The sequence below is a fragment of the Glycine max genome, chromosome 9 (assembly GCF_000004515.6).
Source record: "Glycine max cultivar Williams 82 chromosome 9, Glycine_max_v4.0, whole genome shotgun sequence".
NCBI lineage: Eukaryota > Viridiplantae > Streptophyta > Magnoliopsida > Fabales > Fabaceae > Glycine > Glycine max.
The window spans coordinates 45,524,478-45,539,080 of NC_038245.2; the positions used below are offsets into that span (position 1 = coordinate 45,524,478).

At 27.7% G+C, this 14,603-nt stretch overlaps 1 protein-coding gene across 2 annotated transcripts; it reads left to right on the top strand.

Moving 5' to 3' along the window:
* The first annotated feature begins 7,986 nt into the window (after positions 1 to 7,986).
* On the top strand, positions 7,987 to 10,583 carry LOC100527880 (putative SAM-dependent methyltransferase). 2 transcript variants are annotated; one of them, XM_006586597.4, is made up of 8 exons: positions 7,987 to 8,350; positions 8,445 to 8,558; positions 8,646 to 8,714; positions 8,839 to 8,858; positions 8,950 to 9,002; positions 9,116 to 9,146; positions 9,253 to 9,334; positions 10,081 to 10,583. In XM_006586597.4, the coding sequence occupies exons 1-8, from the start codon at positions 8,242 to 8,244 to the stop codon at positions 10,275 to 10,277; spliced, it is 675 nt and encodes a 224-aa protein (XP_006586660.1). In that variant the 5' UTR covers positions 7,987 to 8,241; the 3' UTR covers positions 10,278 to 10,583. The 2 variants fall into 2 exon arrangements, with proteins under 2 accessions (XP_006586660.1, NP_001235079.1); NM_001248150.2 differs by having other exon boundaries at positions 8,092 to 8,346; positions 10,081 to 10,407.
* The last annotated feature ends 4,020 nt before the right edge of the window (positions 10,584 to 14,603 follow it).

Consider the following 14,603-nt stretch of genomic DNA (forward strand, 5'->3'; position numbering starts at 1 on the left):
TTAAGAAAATGGTATATTGAGTATCTGATTGTGGAAGTCAAAATAAATTATATTCAAAAGTCGGACAAAAATTAATACTAATTTATAAATAATTAACAATATTTAATATTGTGTATTAAATATTCTTGACTAATGCCCTTAAGTTAAGTATGTTAAATTAGTCAAGAATTATTCGTTGCAATTAAATAAACTAAGATATATGTGAAATTAATTATTCGTTACAATTATGTAAATCAATTTAACCAACATAATTTTTTTAATTATAAGAATAATAGATAAAAGTATTAAAATGTATGCATTTAAAAATGTTGAAAATTATTTCAATTAATAAAAAAATAAAGATAACTTCTAAAAATTTTATTATATATATATATATTAATAATACATACAAGTATTAAATGTATGCATTTGAAATTTTAAAAATGTTGAAAATTATTTCAATTAACAAAAAAAAGAAAGATAACTTCTTGATATTTTATTATATATATTATTAACTAACAAAATTTAAATATTAATTTAAAAATGCAAAATAATTAAAAAAAATCTATATTATCGTTCAATATTATTTTAAAAAGACAGTAAATAATTTATTTAAATAAATTCAGATAATATCAACTTATATTAAATAATAATTGATAAATAATCTAAAAAAAATTAATAGAAATATTGTAATTAAAAATTAATAAAAGCTTAACTATAAATTTAAAATAAAAAAAAAATCTGAAATCTAAATGAAATTTAAAGAATACAAATTAAAAATATTTTAAAGTTTCAAATTTGTATTTAATTATGTTATTTTATTATTTCATATTAGAAAGTTATCTCAAATGTGATCATATTTAGTCCACTTCAATTGTGATCTATCAAAATTAGTTATCAGTTTCTAACAAAGGGTTGTTCCTAAAGTGATTGACCATAAAATTAAGTAAAGTGTTGCAATATGCAATAGATATGTCAAAACGAACTATTCAATCCACCATTACAGACCATGGATTATAATGAGTTGGGCCATAATGAATCGAAATTCATTTACTCTTCTAATTTGATATCCAAATCCAATTTATATGGGGGTTTCGATATTTTTAGTTAAATCGCCATTTTGTAAAAAAAAAATCCTTTTTTTTCAAAATTTTGACATTAAAATACACTATGATAATGATAGTTATTTTTATTTATATGTTTATTTTAGTGCAATAAATAAAATGATAGAAAACTATATTTTAAAAGACTATTTAAATAATATATATATATATATATATATATATACACACACATTATGACAATCATTATAATTGTTTTTAATTAGAAAAATGTTTATATATATTATAAGATAATCTCATTTATAATTTTATAAAAGTTACAATAAGAATAATTATATACTTAATTGCTTATCAAATGAGTTGTGAATGTTACAAATATATGTAGTTGAAAAAGTAAAAAATTAGAAAATGTAATACATGTATTGTAATGGCGAGTAGTATATGTCAAACAAATTAAAGTTTTAAAATTCTCCTAACATCTTAAATATATGCAACAACCAAAATATTACGGTCTTCTTTAAAGACGAGATTCCTTTTTAATTTTTTTTTTTATTCATGGAGTATTTTCAAGTTATCTTTTGCATTAATATCTCCTTTTTATTAAAATTATCTTAATTACTTTATAATAATGAGATAAATTTCAACAGTTTTAAGTTTAAAGAAGACGACTAACACATCAATTAATTAAATATAAAAGGGAAAAGAGATAAATTCCAATAGTTTTAAGAATAATATTGAAAAATAATACAAATTACATTTAATGTTCCTTAAAGAGTGTGAATTGGTTAAAAAAGTGTTTATATTTAAAGACAGTCTAATTATAATCATGTACATAATTTTTCTAAGTAATTTTTTTCAAAATAAATATCAAACCCTATGTTAAACAAATGGAAAATTGAGATAATTAGAAATTAATTTTAGTTTCTCGAACCTCTCTTGGTCTCATTTTCTTTCAACAAGATTTAGAAAGAAATAGACCGTCCAAATCCAACAGAGGTGGCTCCACATAATCCTAATTGTGACAAAGACTTTGTTGGATTAAAAGACCTACATTTAAATTGGACCAAAAAATTATGGTCCAAATAATATGCTTCAAAAAGAAAAATAAATATACTTTAAAAAGGGTAAAGTTATAAACATTAATTTAAAATTAATGGTTGGGGTTAAAATAAAAGATAAAATATTTTTTATCTTTCTATTTTCTGTCAATCTTAGTTTTAATCTATAAAGTTTTCAAATAGATGAATTTGATCTCTATATTTAAAATAAGTGAATTTAGTCTCTCGGTTTTCCATCAATGTGCAAAATTAGATACATTTTTTTTAAAAAAAATATATGGACCAAACTAATCAATTCAAACAACAAAGACTAAAATACTAAAATCAAATTTGAATGACAACACAAAGGTAAAAAGACATATTTTATCCTAAAATAAAATAGCGTTTATATATTAAATCATGAGTTAAATTTGATTCTGTTAACTTTATAATTAACAATTACAAGTCCATAGCTTTTCTGTTTAAATATCATTTTAAAAATTCAAATTTTATTTGTATAAGATAAAAAAAATTCAAACATCTGCCTACTTGAAAATTAACTTGATTAGTTTTAGTATTATTTAAATATAAAATTAAATAAAAAATAATAATATCTCCCTAAATGTAATTTGATATAAGTTTCCCGACGACAGGGAAAAGAGGAAAAAAGTAATAGCATTATATTGTCAAGATCGTGTCTGCTTATATTATTGTTTTCAACTACAAAGATTTAACAAGTTAAAACTTAAAGATAACTCTTAGCTAAACACAAACCTAATATATCATTCTTAGATACAATCAATAAAATTATTACAACTAATAAAATAATTAAATAAATCATACTATCAGCTAAAACATTTTTTGTATATTTTTTCTGTTTTTCTTTTTTTTGCTAAATCACATTATTGAAAATTGAAATATATACAAGATTGTATTTCGAATATGGTAAATATAATTCAAATTTTAAAATAATATATTTTGGTGGCGTAAGACTGTAGAGTAGTTTATATTATTTTAAATAGCAACTTTATTGATGCAAATAGTAATTTTAAAAAAAATCCTTATTTCTGTAAAAAAAAATCCTAAGTGTTCTTATTTAAAAGTAAATGCTTAAATTAATAATGTGAATCAAGATCTTTCTAAAGTGAGTAAATTATTTTATAAAATAAAATATGTAATTTCAATTGGTAGATAGAAAATTAATCGTAAAGTCGATGGTATAGGTTTTATCCCAAATGAGTCATCACACTACCTTAGCAAAATCATAATATCTCGATGTGAAGTCATATTATTTAATGCAGTGTTTTAGTTTTAACTTTTTTATTTTTTAAAATTATTAACTAATTATAATTATATTTTAATTTTAATGTTTTGATACACTGTATCAAATTGAACATGTCTTTTTTTTTAATTACACTCTTCTTTTTTTTTGTTTTGTCGATGACTAAATACACTAAATATCAATATTGCAATAATAATTATGAATTCTAATTAAACTTATTTACCAAAAGTCGTGTATTAATGAAGTTATTATTTAAAATAAAATAAACTATTTTACAAGTCTTACACCTCTTACACTACTATTAATTGTAAATTTCTTATGGCTTGGGTTTAAAAAATGATGTGTTAGGTTTGTTTCTAAAAAAATTCTCAAACTTAAAAGTGATCAACGTAAGAATGTTCTTCTTCTCTTCTTCAATCACATTCACATTCTTTAGTGTTGCAAACGTACTATGAAAGCTAATGAAGCAAACTTTGGAGGAGGCGAGGAGCTCCAAATAGATCAAAGACTTGATAAAAAAACCAAGACGTGAAAAGTTTATATTCCAGCATCATGCAAGATTATTCTGATTTGTCTCCACTGGTGGGTTGTGGCGATCCATTGGCAGCTTTATCTTGCTTAGTAAATCAGCAGGAACGAGTTTCATATCTCCACCATGAACCCATCTGGGTCATTGAAGAAAATTTGATCCATTGTCGTTCCATCTTCTCTCTCCAGAGTCCTTTTCATGTACTTCACATTCTTCTCCTTCAACTTTTTCTCCATTGCTTCCAGATCTTCACACTAACATACAATTCAACAACCACAAAAAATGCTAATTAATCACATCAGCCACCAGCTCTGATGCATGTACGTTTAAGCAATTATTGGCAACCGTAGTCTCTAGTTCCTTCATTCTATATACTCCTTCATTTTTGTTTTCTTGTCCTTATGAAAACATAAAATTTACGAGGAAAAACACTTATTATTTTTCTCATAAATTAAATATAAAGTTTCATTAATTTGTTCAAGAACACTTACCCTGCTCCTCACCCGGCCCGTTTCCTTTAATATCATTTCAACCTAACTACATAATTGAATTGTAATTGCCCATGTTTGAATTGCAATTTTTACACCCCAAACAATGGTTTGGAAAATATAAATTAAGTTTTATTTACAAATATAATGTTTGGCTAAATAACTATATGGAGTTGTATTTGAACACACCCATGATGCCTAGAAAAAGTAAGCAAATGATCACAACATCATCTAAAATTCTACTATATCACTTAATGTATATATATCTGAAAAGATATATGGTTTTCCTGGGGATCCAAGTGTTCAGTATCCGAAGGCAAATTCTGATCTTCTTGCTTGGACTGCACCAAGTGGATACCAACTCCATAATTGAACAACCATGCACCCTCAAAGTCCAAAGCTTGGGGCCTCTCAATCAGAACAAATCCCAGCACCTTTGTGTAGAAATCTATGGATTCCTTCACATTCCTACACAACCTTGAAACGTGGTTCATTGCCAATAATGGAGGTGGGTTTTCCTCCTTTCCTTTTCCTTCCTTCTCATTAATGTTTCTTAAATCCTCTTGTTTTTCCTCCTTATTTCCTTCTCCTTTCTCTGCTTTTGCATCATTCTCTCTCTCATCTCCTCTATCTTCTTGCTTCTACATTTTATTGACGAAAGCTTTGAAGAAATTCGTAAGGGTCTCAAAATTTCCCACCTAAGTGCACCGATCAAAATATATCCATCTCAACAAACTATGCCCTGACTTAACAAAATCTGATTAAATAGTATATATTTTGATTTTGATTATAGCTGTTTGGGTGAAATTTAATTTCAGTATATATTTTTCACACTTTTTATCGTTTTAAAAATTAAATTTTATATTTTATATCTTTTAAAAACGTATTTATTCTTGATTGAGAAAATACAAAATCAATCAAATATTACATAAAAAAATATGTTTCTTTCGTTCTTTCGTACCAGATATGTTATTTTATTGACAATGACAGAAACGAAAATAGTTAACAGTAAGATATATTTATCTCGTATTTTACTAAAGAGACACATTTATCGGTAAATTAGATAGAGATAAAAGTAATTATTTATTTTTATTAAATTTGTTTTTAAGTTTAATTAAATATTATATTTCAAAATAAATTTATATTCTTTTACGTTATAATTAAATTAACTACTAGTATATGATTTGCTTTAATTAATAAGTAAAATATAATATGACAACAAAATTACAACCAGCCAGTGTCATGTAGTAAGAAAAATAAGCAAACGGCGCGGCATTGCTCAAATGATTAATGAGGTTGCTGCGAGTAAATCATAACGATGTGACACGTGGAAGATTCTGGAAGAATGCTGCGATAGAAAGCTTGTACGAATGTGTTGGAGATGCTGCATTTTTATTTTTATTATTATTATCTAGGGTGAAAGTGTGAAACGATGAGGACTGAGGAGGAGTTACTTGATTGAACGGTAAACACAGGCATGCAGAATAAAGAAAAATAAAAGAAGAAAGTGGTTTCTACAAGCGGTGGCAGCGTGCATGAGTTATGGTTGCATTGCATGGCATATTAGTGCAGTGTTCCCTTGCTTTCTCTTTCTTCTAGTTTCGCTGGCCTTTTGTTCTCACCCATCCACCGCTTATAAAGCTTTAAATAAGTACTATTACACTACTTTTACTTTGTTTTTTGTTTTTTAATTCGCTTGTCTTTATCTTTAAGAAAAATTGACAAGGGGCCTTCTCATTTGTCATTCGGTTTAGCTGAAATCTGAGATTTATAACTATTCCATGCTGCCGTAAAAAAGTAATTTTATTTTTATATATAAAATCATCTATATATTATAGCATGTTTGGTTTAGTATTTTTGTTATTGGATTCACGTTTCTCATGAAATAATATTTTGTTACTTTTGCATTTTATCTTAATCTTTTGATGCGAAAAAGTAGTTAGTTTTATGCACCTTCAAGATATAATTAAAATTTATACTAAAAATATTTTAAAATATATAAATTATATTTTAGATTTATAATTAATAAATAAATAAATAATAACCTTGAAAAATCTTCTTATTCAAAATAATTGTTCTAATATTATATTGAAAGATGTTTGACAAATACATTTATATTTTGATCACTCAATGAATATAATATTAGGTGAATGATTATTGTCTTAAACATGAATCCTGAGACTGTAGGACTAATGATACATGTACGACTTGTTAGAATAAAAAATAGGTAACTAGTTAAATTCATGTTAGATAAAAAATATTAATTTAGTTTCTGAATATAAAAAATATCATAATTTTTTGTGAATAATTTAATAATAAATTAATCTATAAATTATGAAACTTAATATTAAATTTGTGAAAAAAATATAAATAAATTAATTCTTAAATATTATAATTTAATTATAAAGTGATCTAATTTATTATAATTTTACATATTAGAAGATTAAATTTATATTTTTTATATTTTAGAAATAATTTAATGAATTTATCACCGCATGACAAAGTTATCTATTTATCCATAAAAAATTGAAACATGAATATACCCAAATCCATAGTTCATGCCATGGTTGTAAAAAGTCCTGAAAGAATGAATGGTGGACGATAAGGATTCTGGTGCACTTAGTAATATTTTGTGTGTATCTAACAATTTAAGTAAAGTGGCAAAAATGTCATTTACTTAAATTTTAAAAACTTTCCCTCTCATCTTTCTTGTGCATTATGAACATGTTTTCGCCGCAATGCAACTTCTTCTTCCTCCACCACTGCATTATTGTTGTGGTGTCGTCATCATCGTCAACTTTTATTGACTCCATCGTTGTACTTTTCTGTCATTAAGGTAAGATTTTTTTTTTCATGGTTCAGGATCACGTTCGGTATCCGTGTAACACATACGGATTACCTAATCCGTATGAGTTATACGGATTAACTAATTTATATAACTCACATAGATTAGGCCATTCATATGTTTTTTTTTATTTATGAACTAATTTTCTAATAGTAAAAGTTTTTTTTATTTATAAAAATATTATTTTGATTTTTATTTAAAATAGTTATTTTTTTATTAAATATAAATACATTATTTTGTTTTTTTGTGAATAGTTATTATTTAATTTTTAAATAAAAAGAATATTTTGAATTATTTTTTTAAATAGTAATTACTTTTTAATTGTAAATATATTATTGTTTTTTTAAATAGTTATTGTTTTTATTTTTAAATAAAAATAGATTATTTTGAATTATGTTTTTGAATGATAATTGTTTTTTAATTATAAATATTTTTTTTTATTTTTATTTTTAAATAGTTATTTTTTTAACAATCATATTTACATATTTATAATTTTTAAAAAATTAATATTTTTTTAGTTAAAAAAAATTAAAAATTCCTATAATTCTTTCAAATTGATTAATCATATATTATACGGATTATATAATCTATATAAATAATACCGATTAACCAATCCATATAAATTATATGAATTACATCATCTTAAAGTTATATAAAATTATGGGCATTTTTTAAATTTTATTTTAATACTAGCTGCACAAAAAATATGTTTGATGTACCTAGCAACAGCCTAAGGATTTGTATATAGAACCGAAGGCCCACACGCAAAACGGAAGCTGAAGCCCAAGCAAAAGGGGGAGAAGTGAACTTCACACTTTCTGATGAGTGATGAGTTCTTATATTTATATACAAAAAAAAATCTGGTGTTGTGAGTCGCGGCCGTGTTCCAAGCAACAATCATCATAACCGATTAATCACTGTGATAAGATAAGATTGAAAAGATGTTTAGGGACGTGTCAAGCTGCAACACGTACAACTACGGCGAGGCTGTGTATTGGGACGCGCGCTACATCCAAGAGGATGGTTCCTGCGATTGGTACCAGCGTTATTCTGCTCTCAGGCCTTTTGTTCGCAATTTCATCCCTCTTTCTTCCAGGATTCTCATGGTTGGTTGCGGCAATTCTGGTTGGTACTACAATTCCCCTTCTCTCCCGTCTCTTTTATTTAGGGTTTCTTAATCATTTTCTCTAAACTAAATGGAAGAATACTGTTGTATTTTACAGTTATGTCAGAGGATATGGTCAAAGATGGTTACGAGGACATCGTCAATATTGATATTTCTTCAATTGCAATTGACATGATGAGTAGAAAATATGAGCACATCCCACAGCTAAAATGTATCTAATTCATTCATAAGACTGTTTTCTTTATTTGTATAATCTCTTACCTTTTAACTAAACTCCTATTCTCATGAATCTCAATAGACTTGCAGATGAATGTCAGAGATATGAGCTTGTTTCCAGATGAATCTTTTGATGGTGTTATTGATAAAGGTATCACTTACTCTCTTCAATACAAACTTTTCTCTAAATTATTGGAATCCAGAATGAATGCTTGCTTCATAATTCAGATACTGATGCTACTTTTGCACCCATGCTTTGTTGATGCTTGATCTAGGAACTCTTGATTCATTGATGGTACGTTGTTTCACTGATTGCTCTCATAATTTGTCCCATTTTTTTTTTCTCAGCATGCTCTAATCCTCAAATTTGCTTTTATGTACTTCAGTGTGGTACTGATGCTCCAATTAGTGCTGCTCAGATGCTTGCTGAAGTTTGTAGGTTGTATAGACTTTAATGAGAATAAATTTCTTCAGTTTTGAACAGAAGTTTTTAATAGTCACACACTTCATTTCAAAATTCTCACTAATTATGCCTATTTTCTTACTTTGCAGACTACTAAAACCTGGAGGGACCTATATTTTGGTAATCTTATGTATTACATGGATAAGGCTTTCTTTGTATTAGTGTGCTAAATCAGTTTTGCAAGTTTTGAGGGTATAATTAATTACTAAATTGTCACTTGTTTCAGATTACATATGGGGATCCAACAGTAAGGATGCCTCATATAAGCAGACCGGTGTTCAATTGGAAAATTACGCTGTATAATATCCGTAAGATTTCACCTGTTTCATCTTTACTGGAACTGGAAAAAAAGCCTTTTTCTTCATCACTAAATGTGGATAAATTGTCCTTTTAAACTTGTTTTTGTTCTTCACACTGGATAATGTATGCCAAATGAGGATTAGAAGAAGATTTCTTTTGATTCTGATCTTATTGGAATAATGAGCAAAGCTAGCTGAAAATTACATATTTTTAGCTAGATAGAAGATCTTTGTGGTTGGTATCAATATTTCCTTTGACAGTTGGAAAACACGGTTTCCAGTATTATTGTTATTTCTTCTGCTTTATTATTGTTGTTGTCGTCATTGTTTATTCTGTTATGTTAAATCTTAAATGCTAGAGAGTTGATACTACGCTTTTCTTGCATGTGTCCTTACCAAAAACTAATTAAGATTTTCTTATTCTGCTAGTTGGGAATGATATTTAACAAGGAGAATTAATTGAATTGAACATGGAAAGAATTAATGAAAATTGAGGGTATATAAATGTATAATAATTTAAGCAATGTTTCACCCAATTGAAACATGAATTCACTTGAAAGTTAAGTGATTTATAAATAGCACAATCAACTTGTTTCATAATTTCGTTTCTTAATTATGATTATTGTGATTCTTTTGTAAGAGAATTATGCTTTCATGAATTTATATAAAGAAACACTAAGAATTCTAATTTCCCAATAGTTGTGGGGCTTTAATTCAGTGTTCTTATCATGCATACATTCTCTAAATCCTTGCAGCAAGACCAGGATTTCAAAAGCCCGAGAGTAGTACACCATCAAGAAAATCATACTTGGAGCCCATCGCTCTTACTGAAAAGGGCTTACTTTCAGCAGATTTCGTTCTGGAAGATCCAGATTCTCACTATATATATGTTTGTAAAAAGATAAATGACACAGAGATAGACAATAATACCTGCATACCAATTAACAGCTGATGTTTTATAGATCTGACTTACATTGAAGCACTGATGAAGGTAGTATTTATCCTCTTCACAAACTTTGATGTGCATCATAGTTATTTAAGTGGTTGCTTTTGTCATCTGTACCACTGGGACAAGTTACCACCGTCAATGTGTTGTTTGCAATAGCATTTTATTCTCATAAATTAGAGTAATGAAGTTAGCATGTAGAGATTATTGGTATTATTAGAATCTTAAAGAAATCAGACAAATTGACTGATTAATGTATTGTTTTGCCCGTGATTTTGTCTGGATGAATGGATTATGGTTGTAACATGTAAATGGCGTTTTCTTTGTCTAAAGCTTGAATTCTATTATAATACGTTTCTGTCCTAGCATTAGCTGTGGAATTGCATCAATAAACTTCCAGCAGGATTTCGTGCCGTGGTTTATTCTAATCCTCCTTCCTTGGGTTGAAGTTTTCTGACTGGACATTTTTAAACTTGAATTATCTAAGATTTTTTTATAAACAATTCCCTTAGGAGAGGTTGAGTCTTAGACTCTTAGTGCAACAATAAGGCACTTCCCAGAGATGATAGGTTGAAATCCTGGAAACAATCTCTAAATGTGCATACATCTATCCTCCTTATATTCCATTAGGCGAGAGCATAGGATTGCGGTAGTAAGTAGACCGAGATGGTTTTGGAAAGAATGTGCATGTGTTAGTGTGACACGTAGAGGGTGACACTCATTTCACGCCTATCAATTTTCAGTTTTCAATTCTCCATTTCACAGTGCTATTGGTGCACAGAGGAAGAATATATAGGCAATAGTACTGGATTGGGGAAACAGATTAAAGTGGGTTGGCTCTTTTAGCAACTGTAGCTCTTTACCCATCAGCACTTTCTCTCATATAACATAAACGGTAGGCACCATAGGATTAGAACATTGAATTCTTATAAGTTATATCAATGATTCAACCCTTATTATGACTTTGGAGAAATCAATCTTGCCTGATTTTTCTTCCACCGATTGGCATGAAATGTGTAAATGTGGCCTTGGAGGTACCTATCTCTAAATACTGGGAACATTTGTTAAAATCAAAAGATAAACATGATGATAACTTCTGGAGCTAGTTTCTTAAATTACAAAAACTTGAAATGTCACGATACTCAATGCTCCTACCCCTAAAAGATTTATGAGGATTGAGAGCTCACTCTAGTTTTGGAAAATATTCTTGTGAGTTGTAAAAATTAAACTTTAACCAAGCAGATATTTTTTAGTTTATTCTAAAATAACATTTTATAATAATATTTTCAAAAATACTATTCCTGATTATATAGCTTAAAATAAACACTACCTAAAAGATTATACTATTCATTGACCATTTGCTTCCAGAGGAAAAGAATAAAATCAAGCCATGAGAAATAGATGCATAAAATCATGAGAAAATAGTTTATGCATTCACAATGTAAAGGATTTTCTTAAAAGTTATACTCGCAATACTTAATGACTGTCGTACAACAAATTGTTTCCATCTATACAAATTACAAAAGTATTTGTATCCCTTGAGGTAGAAAATTACGGCATGTGGTTCATTAAGGTGAATAAAACATGGTTAACTATACGTGCTAAAAGACTGGAAGGGGTAAAAAGCTAATTTGGACTACTTCTAGCGTGCTTGGTTCAGTAGTGAACCGAACCCTCTCACCGGGCGTTTTTTACATGGAAATGGCGAAGAAAGCTCAGAAGCCCAGGTGAAAGAGAATATCAGTGTTAAAGGCACTAGAGACTAACAGACCCAAAACTAAACTGTAATCAATGAGAAGGGTTAAAAACGGATCACAATAAGAAGTCCAACACACCATAAGCCATTCCGCTTTCTTGACTTTGATAAAATAAAAAGTACTTTTGGGACCCAAAAGGTTCAAGTGCTTTGACGGTTTGACCAAATTTTAACTGGAAAGTTGTTTTTTATTTTCTGAATATTTTTCTAACACGGCTAACTAATGGTGCTGGAAGGGCTGTAAAGCTAACTCAAAGTCTCAAACTACTCCGTGTGGAATCTGTTTATTTTTGCTAGCTTGGGTCCCAACAATTAAAAAGTTGTGTTAATGCTTGTTTAGGTAGTGAGAACCGTGACTCGCGCTCAATATGGACAAATACAAGTTTATCTTTTCTTCAGTTTAGAGCACTGTTGCTTGTTGTGACAAGAATGTCTCCTTGATTTTGATATACATACAAAAACAATGGAACCCACGTACAGATAATACGACACCTTTTCTTTCCTTATATCTTACAATGATTTGCAAAATCCTATTGAATTCTAGAGATTAGTGTTTGGGATTTATTAGATTTTTACATTTCAAAGAACGGGGTCGGTGACAATTTAATTTCGACTCTTTATCATTAAGTGGTTTCTTTTTTTGTACAAGCTAAATTAGCTAGTACATTCAAACAATACGAGTCTCCTATTTTTGGGAAAGAATGTGCTATCTTTTTATCTCGTTATATAATAAGAGAAAAAAAAATTATACACCGATGGTCTAAAAAGAGTTACATAATTATTTAATTATAATTCATGATAATTCATGATGTAAGATAATTTTATTAATTTTTCAAATAATTATTTTAAAATAATTCAAAAAAAATTTATAATTAGATGATAATATAATTTTCAACGTACAAACTTTAAATTCATATAATAAATCTTGATTAGGTATGCTTCTATGGTGGAATATTTCTTAATACACTAAATAATGAAAAGAACACTCTAAAGCGTCCAATGTGGCAGTTGATAGTGATTGTTCCTTTTGATTGCTCATAATTATTTCATACTCTTTTTTCTTTCCCTTTCCCTATTGAAGCTTACAGCACAAGCTTGAAATTAATGATTTTTTCATAATGCAGCAGTAAAAATTTTTCTGAAGTAATTTGGGGATCAAATTTTTAAGATAGAGTACTTTATTAGAAACAAATCCCACGTAATAAAAGACTTTTTATGGTTTCGTTGCATTGTTCTACTCTTTTTAGACCAAACAAAGACTTGAAATTCAGAAAATGCAGGAGTACCTTATCCAGCAATTTTTTGGAGGATCATGGATGTTGGAAAAGAAACCACCTACAGGGTTTAAATACAACAAAAATTGTATTTGTATGTACTATACATTTGTATAATTATATGACAAAAGGATTGTTGTCTTTTTTAAAGAAAAAAATGACTGATGTTATCAAGAACGATAGAAAAAATAATAATAGAGTAAAATGTATTATATCAATAATATAACTCTTTATATAAATTAGATAAATATAGAATTTCATATGCTTTTATGTCACCCTTCATCGTGGTGAGAAGTTTGGGTAATTTATATGAAGTTTTAGGTTTAAATTTAGTATTACTATTGTACACAAAAAAAAATTCGTATATTATAAATAATAAACATAACTTAGAGAGAGACATATTTTCTAAATCTTCTTAATTAAATATTTTAAATATGTTCTTTCTTCTTTTCATTAGATTTACATTTTACAAATTACTCTCAGAACTAACAAAAGTTTCTCTTTCAACTATCTCACGTTACCATTTACATTATAATTTAAATCATTTATTATAAATCTAAAATATAATTTATATCTATATTTAGAATTATATATTTATTTATTATAAATTTTAATTGTATAAAAATAAATATTCATCTAATACAACGCACAAGTTAAATATTAATACTTACGTAAATAAGAAGGAATCTCACATTTTTGTTTGTCTTCCAAATTTTGTTAAAAGTCATTTGAGAAGTTTACAAAGAAAATGAATCCAAAAGGAATCACTCACCTACTGTTTTCATTCCAAAAATTGATAATACTTACAAAATGAAAACATACTTAAATCGTCCGTTTTTTTTTTAAGGGTCACATAAATTAGCCTAAAGTGTATTACATTATATTCAAATCCCAAATGCCCCTAATTCCAATCTCTGAATCCATACATTTCCTCCAATAAATTTAGTTCTTTGTTTTGGTGAAATTTGATAGAAATGTTTTTGGTGCAAACTTTTATGTGGAAAGATGACACACGGCACTGGAGTTTAAACATCTGGTGCTAAAATTTGCTTGTCATGCTAAATTGAACTAAAGAAGGAATTAAGAATTTAAGATCTCAGAAATTCATCCATCACAATCACAAGCTAAATGTTGACTTTTTTGTGTGTTTGGAACCGCTAATGGGGCTCACTTTGCATGTGCATCACTAATGATTCAGCAATGTGAATCTTCCTTCGTCCTTCTTCTCCCACCTTTGCAATGTCGTTTCTATTCGTTGTGTCCGTAGTTTACACAAATCATGTCAAGCAAATTAGTATTGAA

What these genes read in the sequence shown, in the direction of transcription:
- LOC100527880 (NM_001248150.2), top strand. Translation starts at nt 8,163, where the DNA reads ATGTTTAGGGACGTGTCAAGCTGCAACACGTACAACTACGGCGAGGCT. An exon ending in GGTTGGTTGCGGCAATTCTG is followed by an intron (nt 8,347 to 8,444) that starts GTTGGTACTACA and finishes TGTATTTTACAG; the next exon opens with TTATGTCAGAGGATATGGTC. An exon ending in AATTACGCTGTATAATATCC is followed by an intron (nt 9,335 to 10,080) that starts GTAAGATTTCAC and finishes AAATCCTTGCAG; the next exon opens with CAAGACCAGGATTTCAAAAG.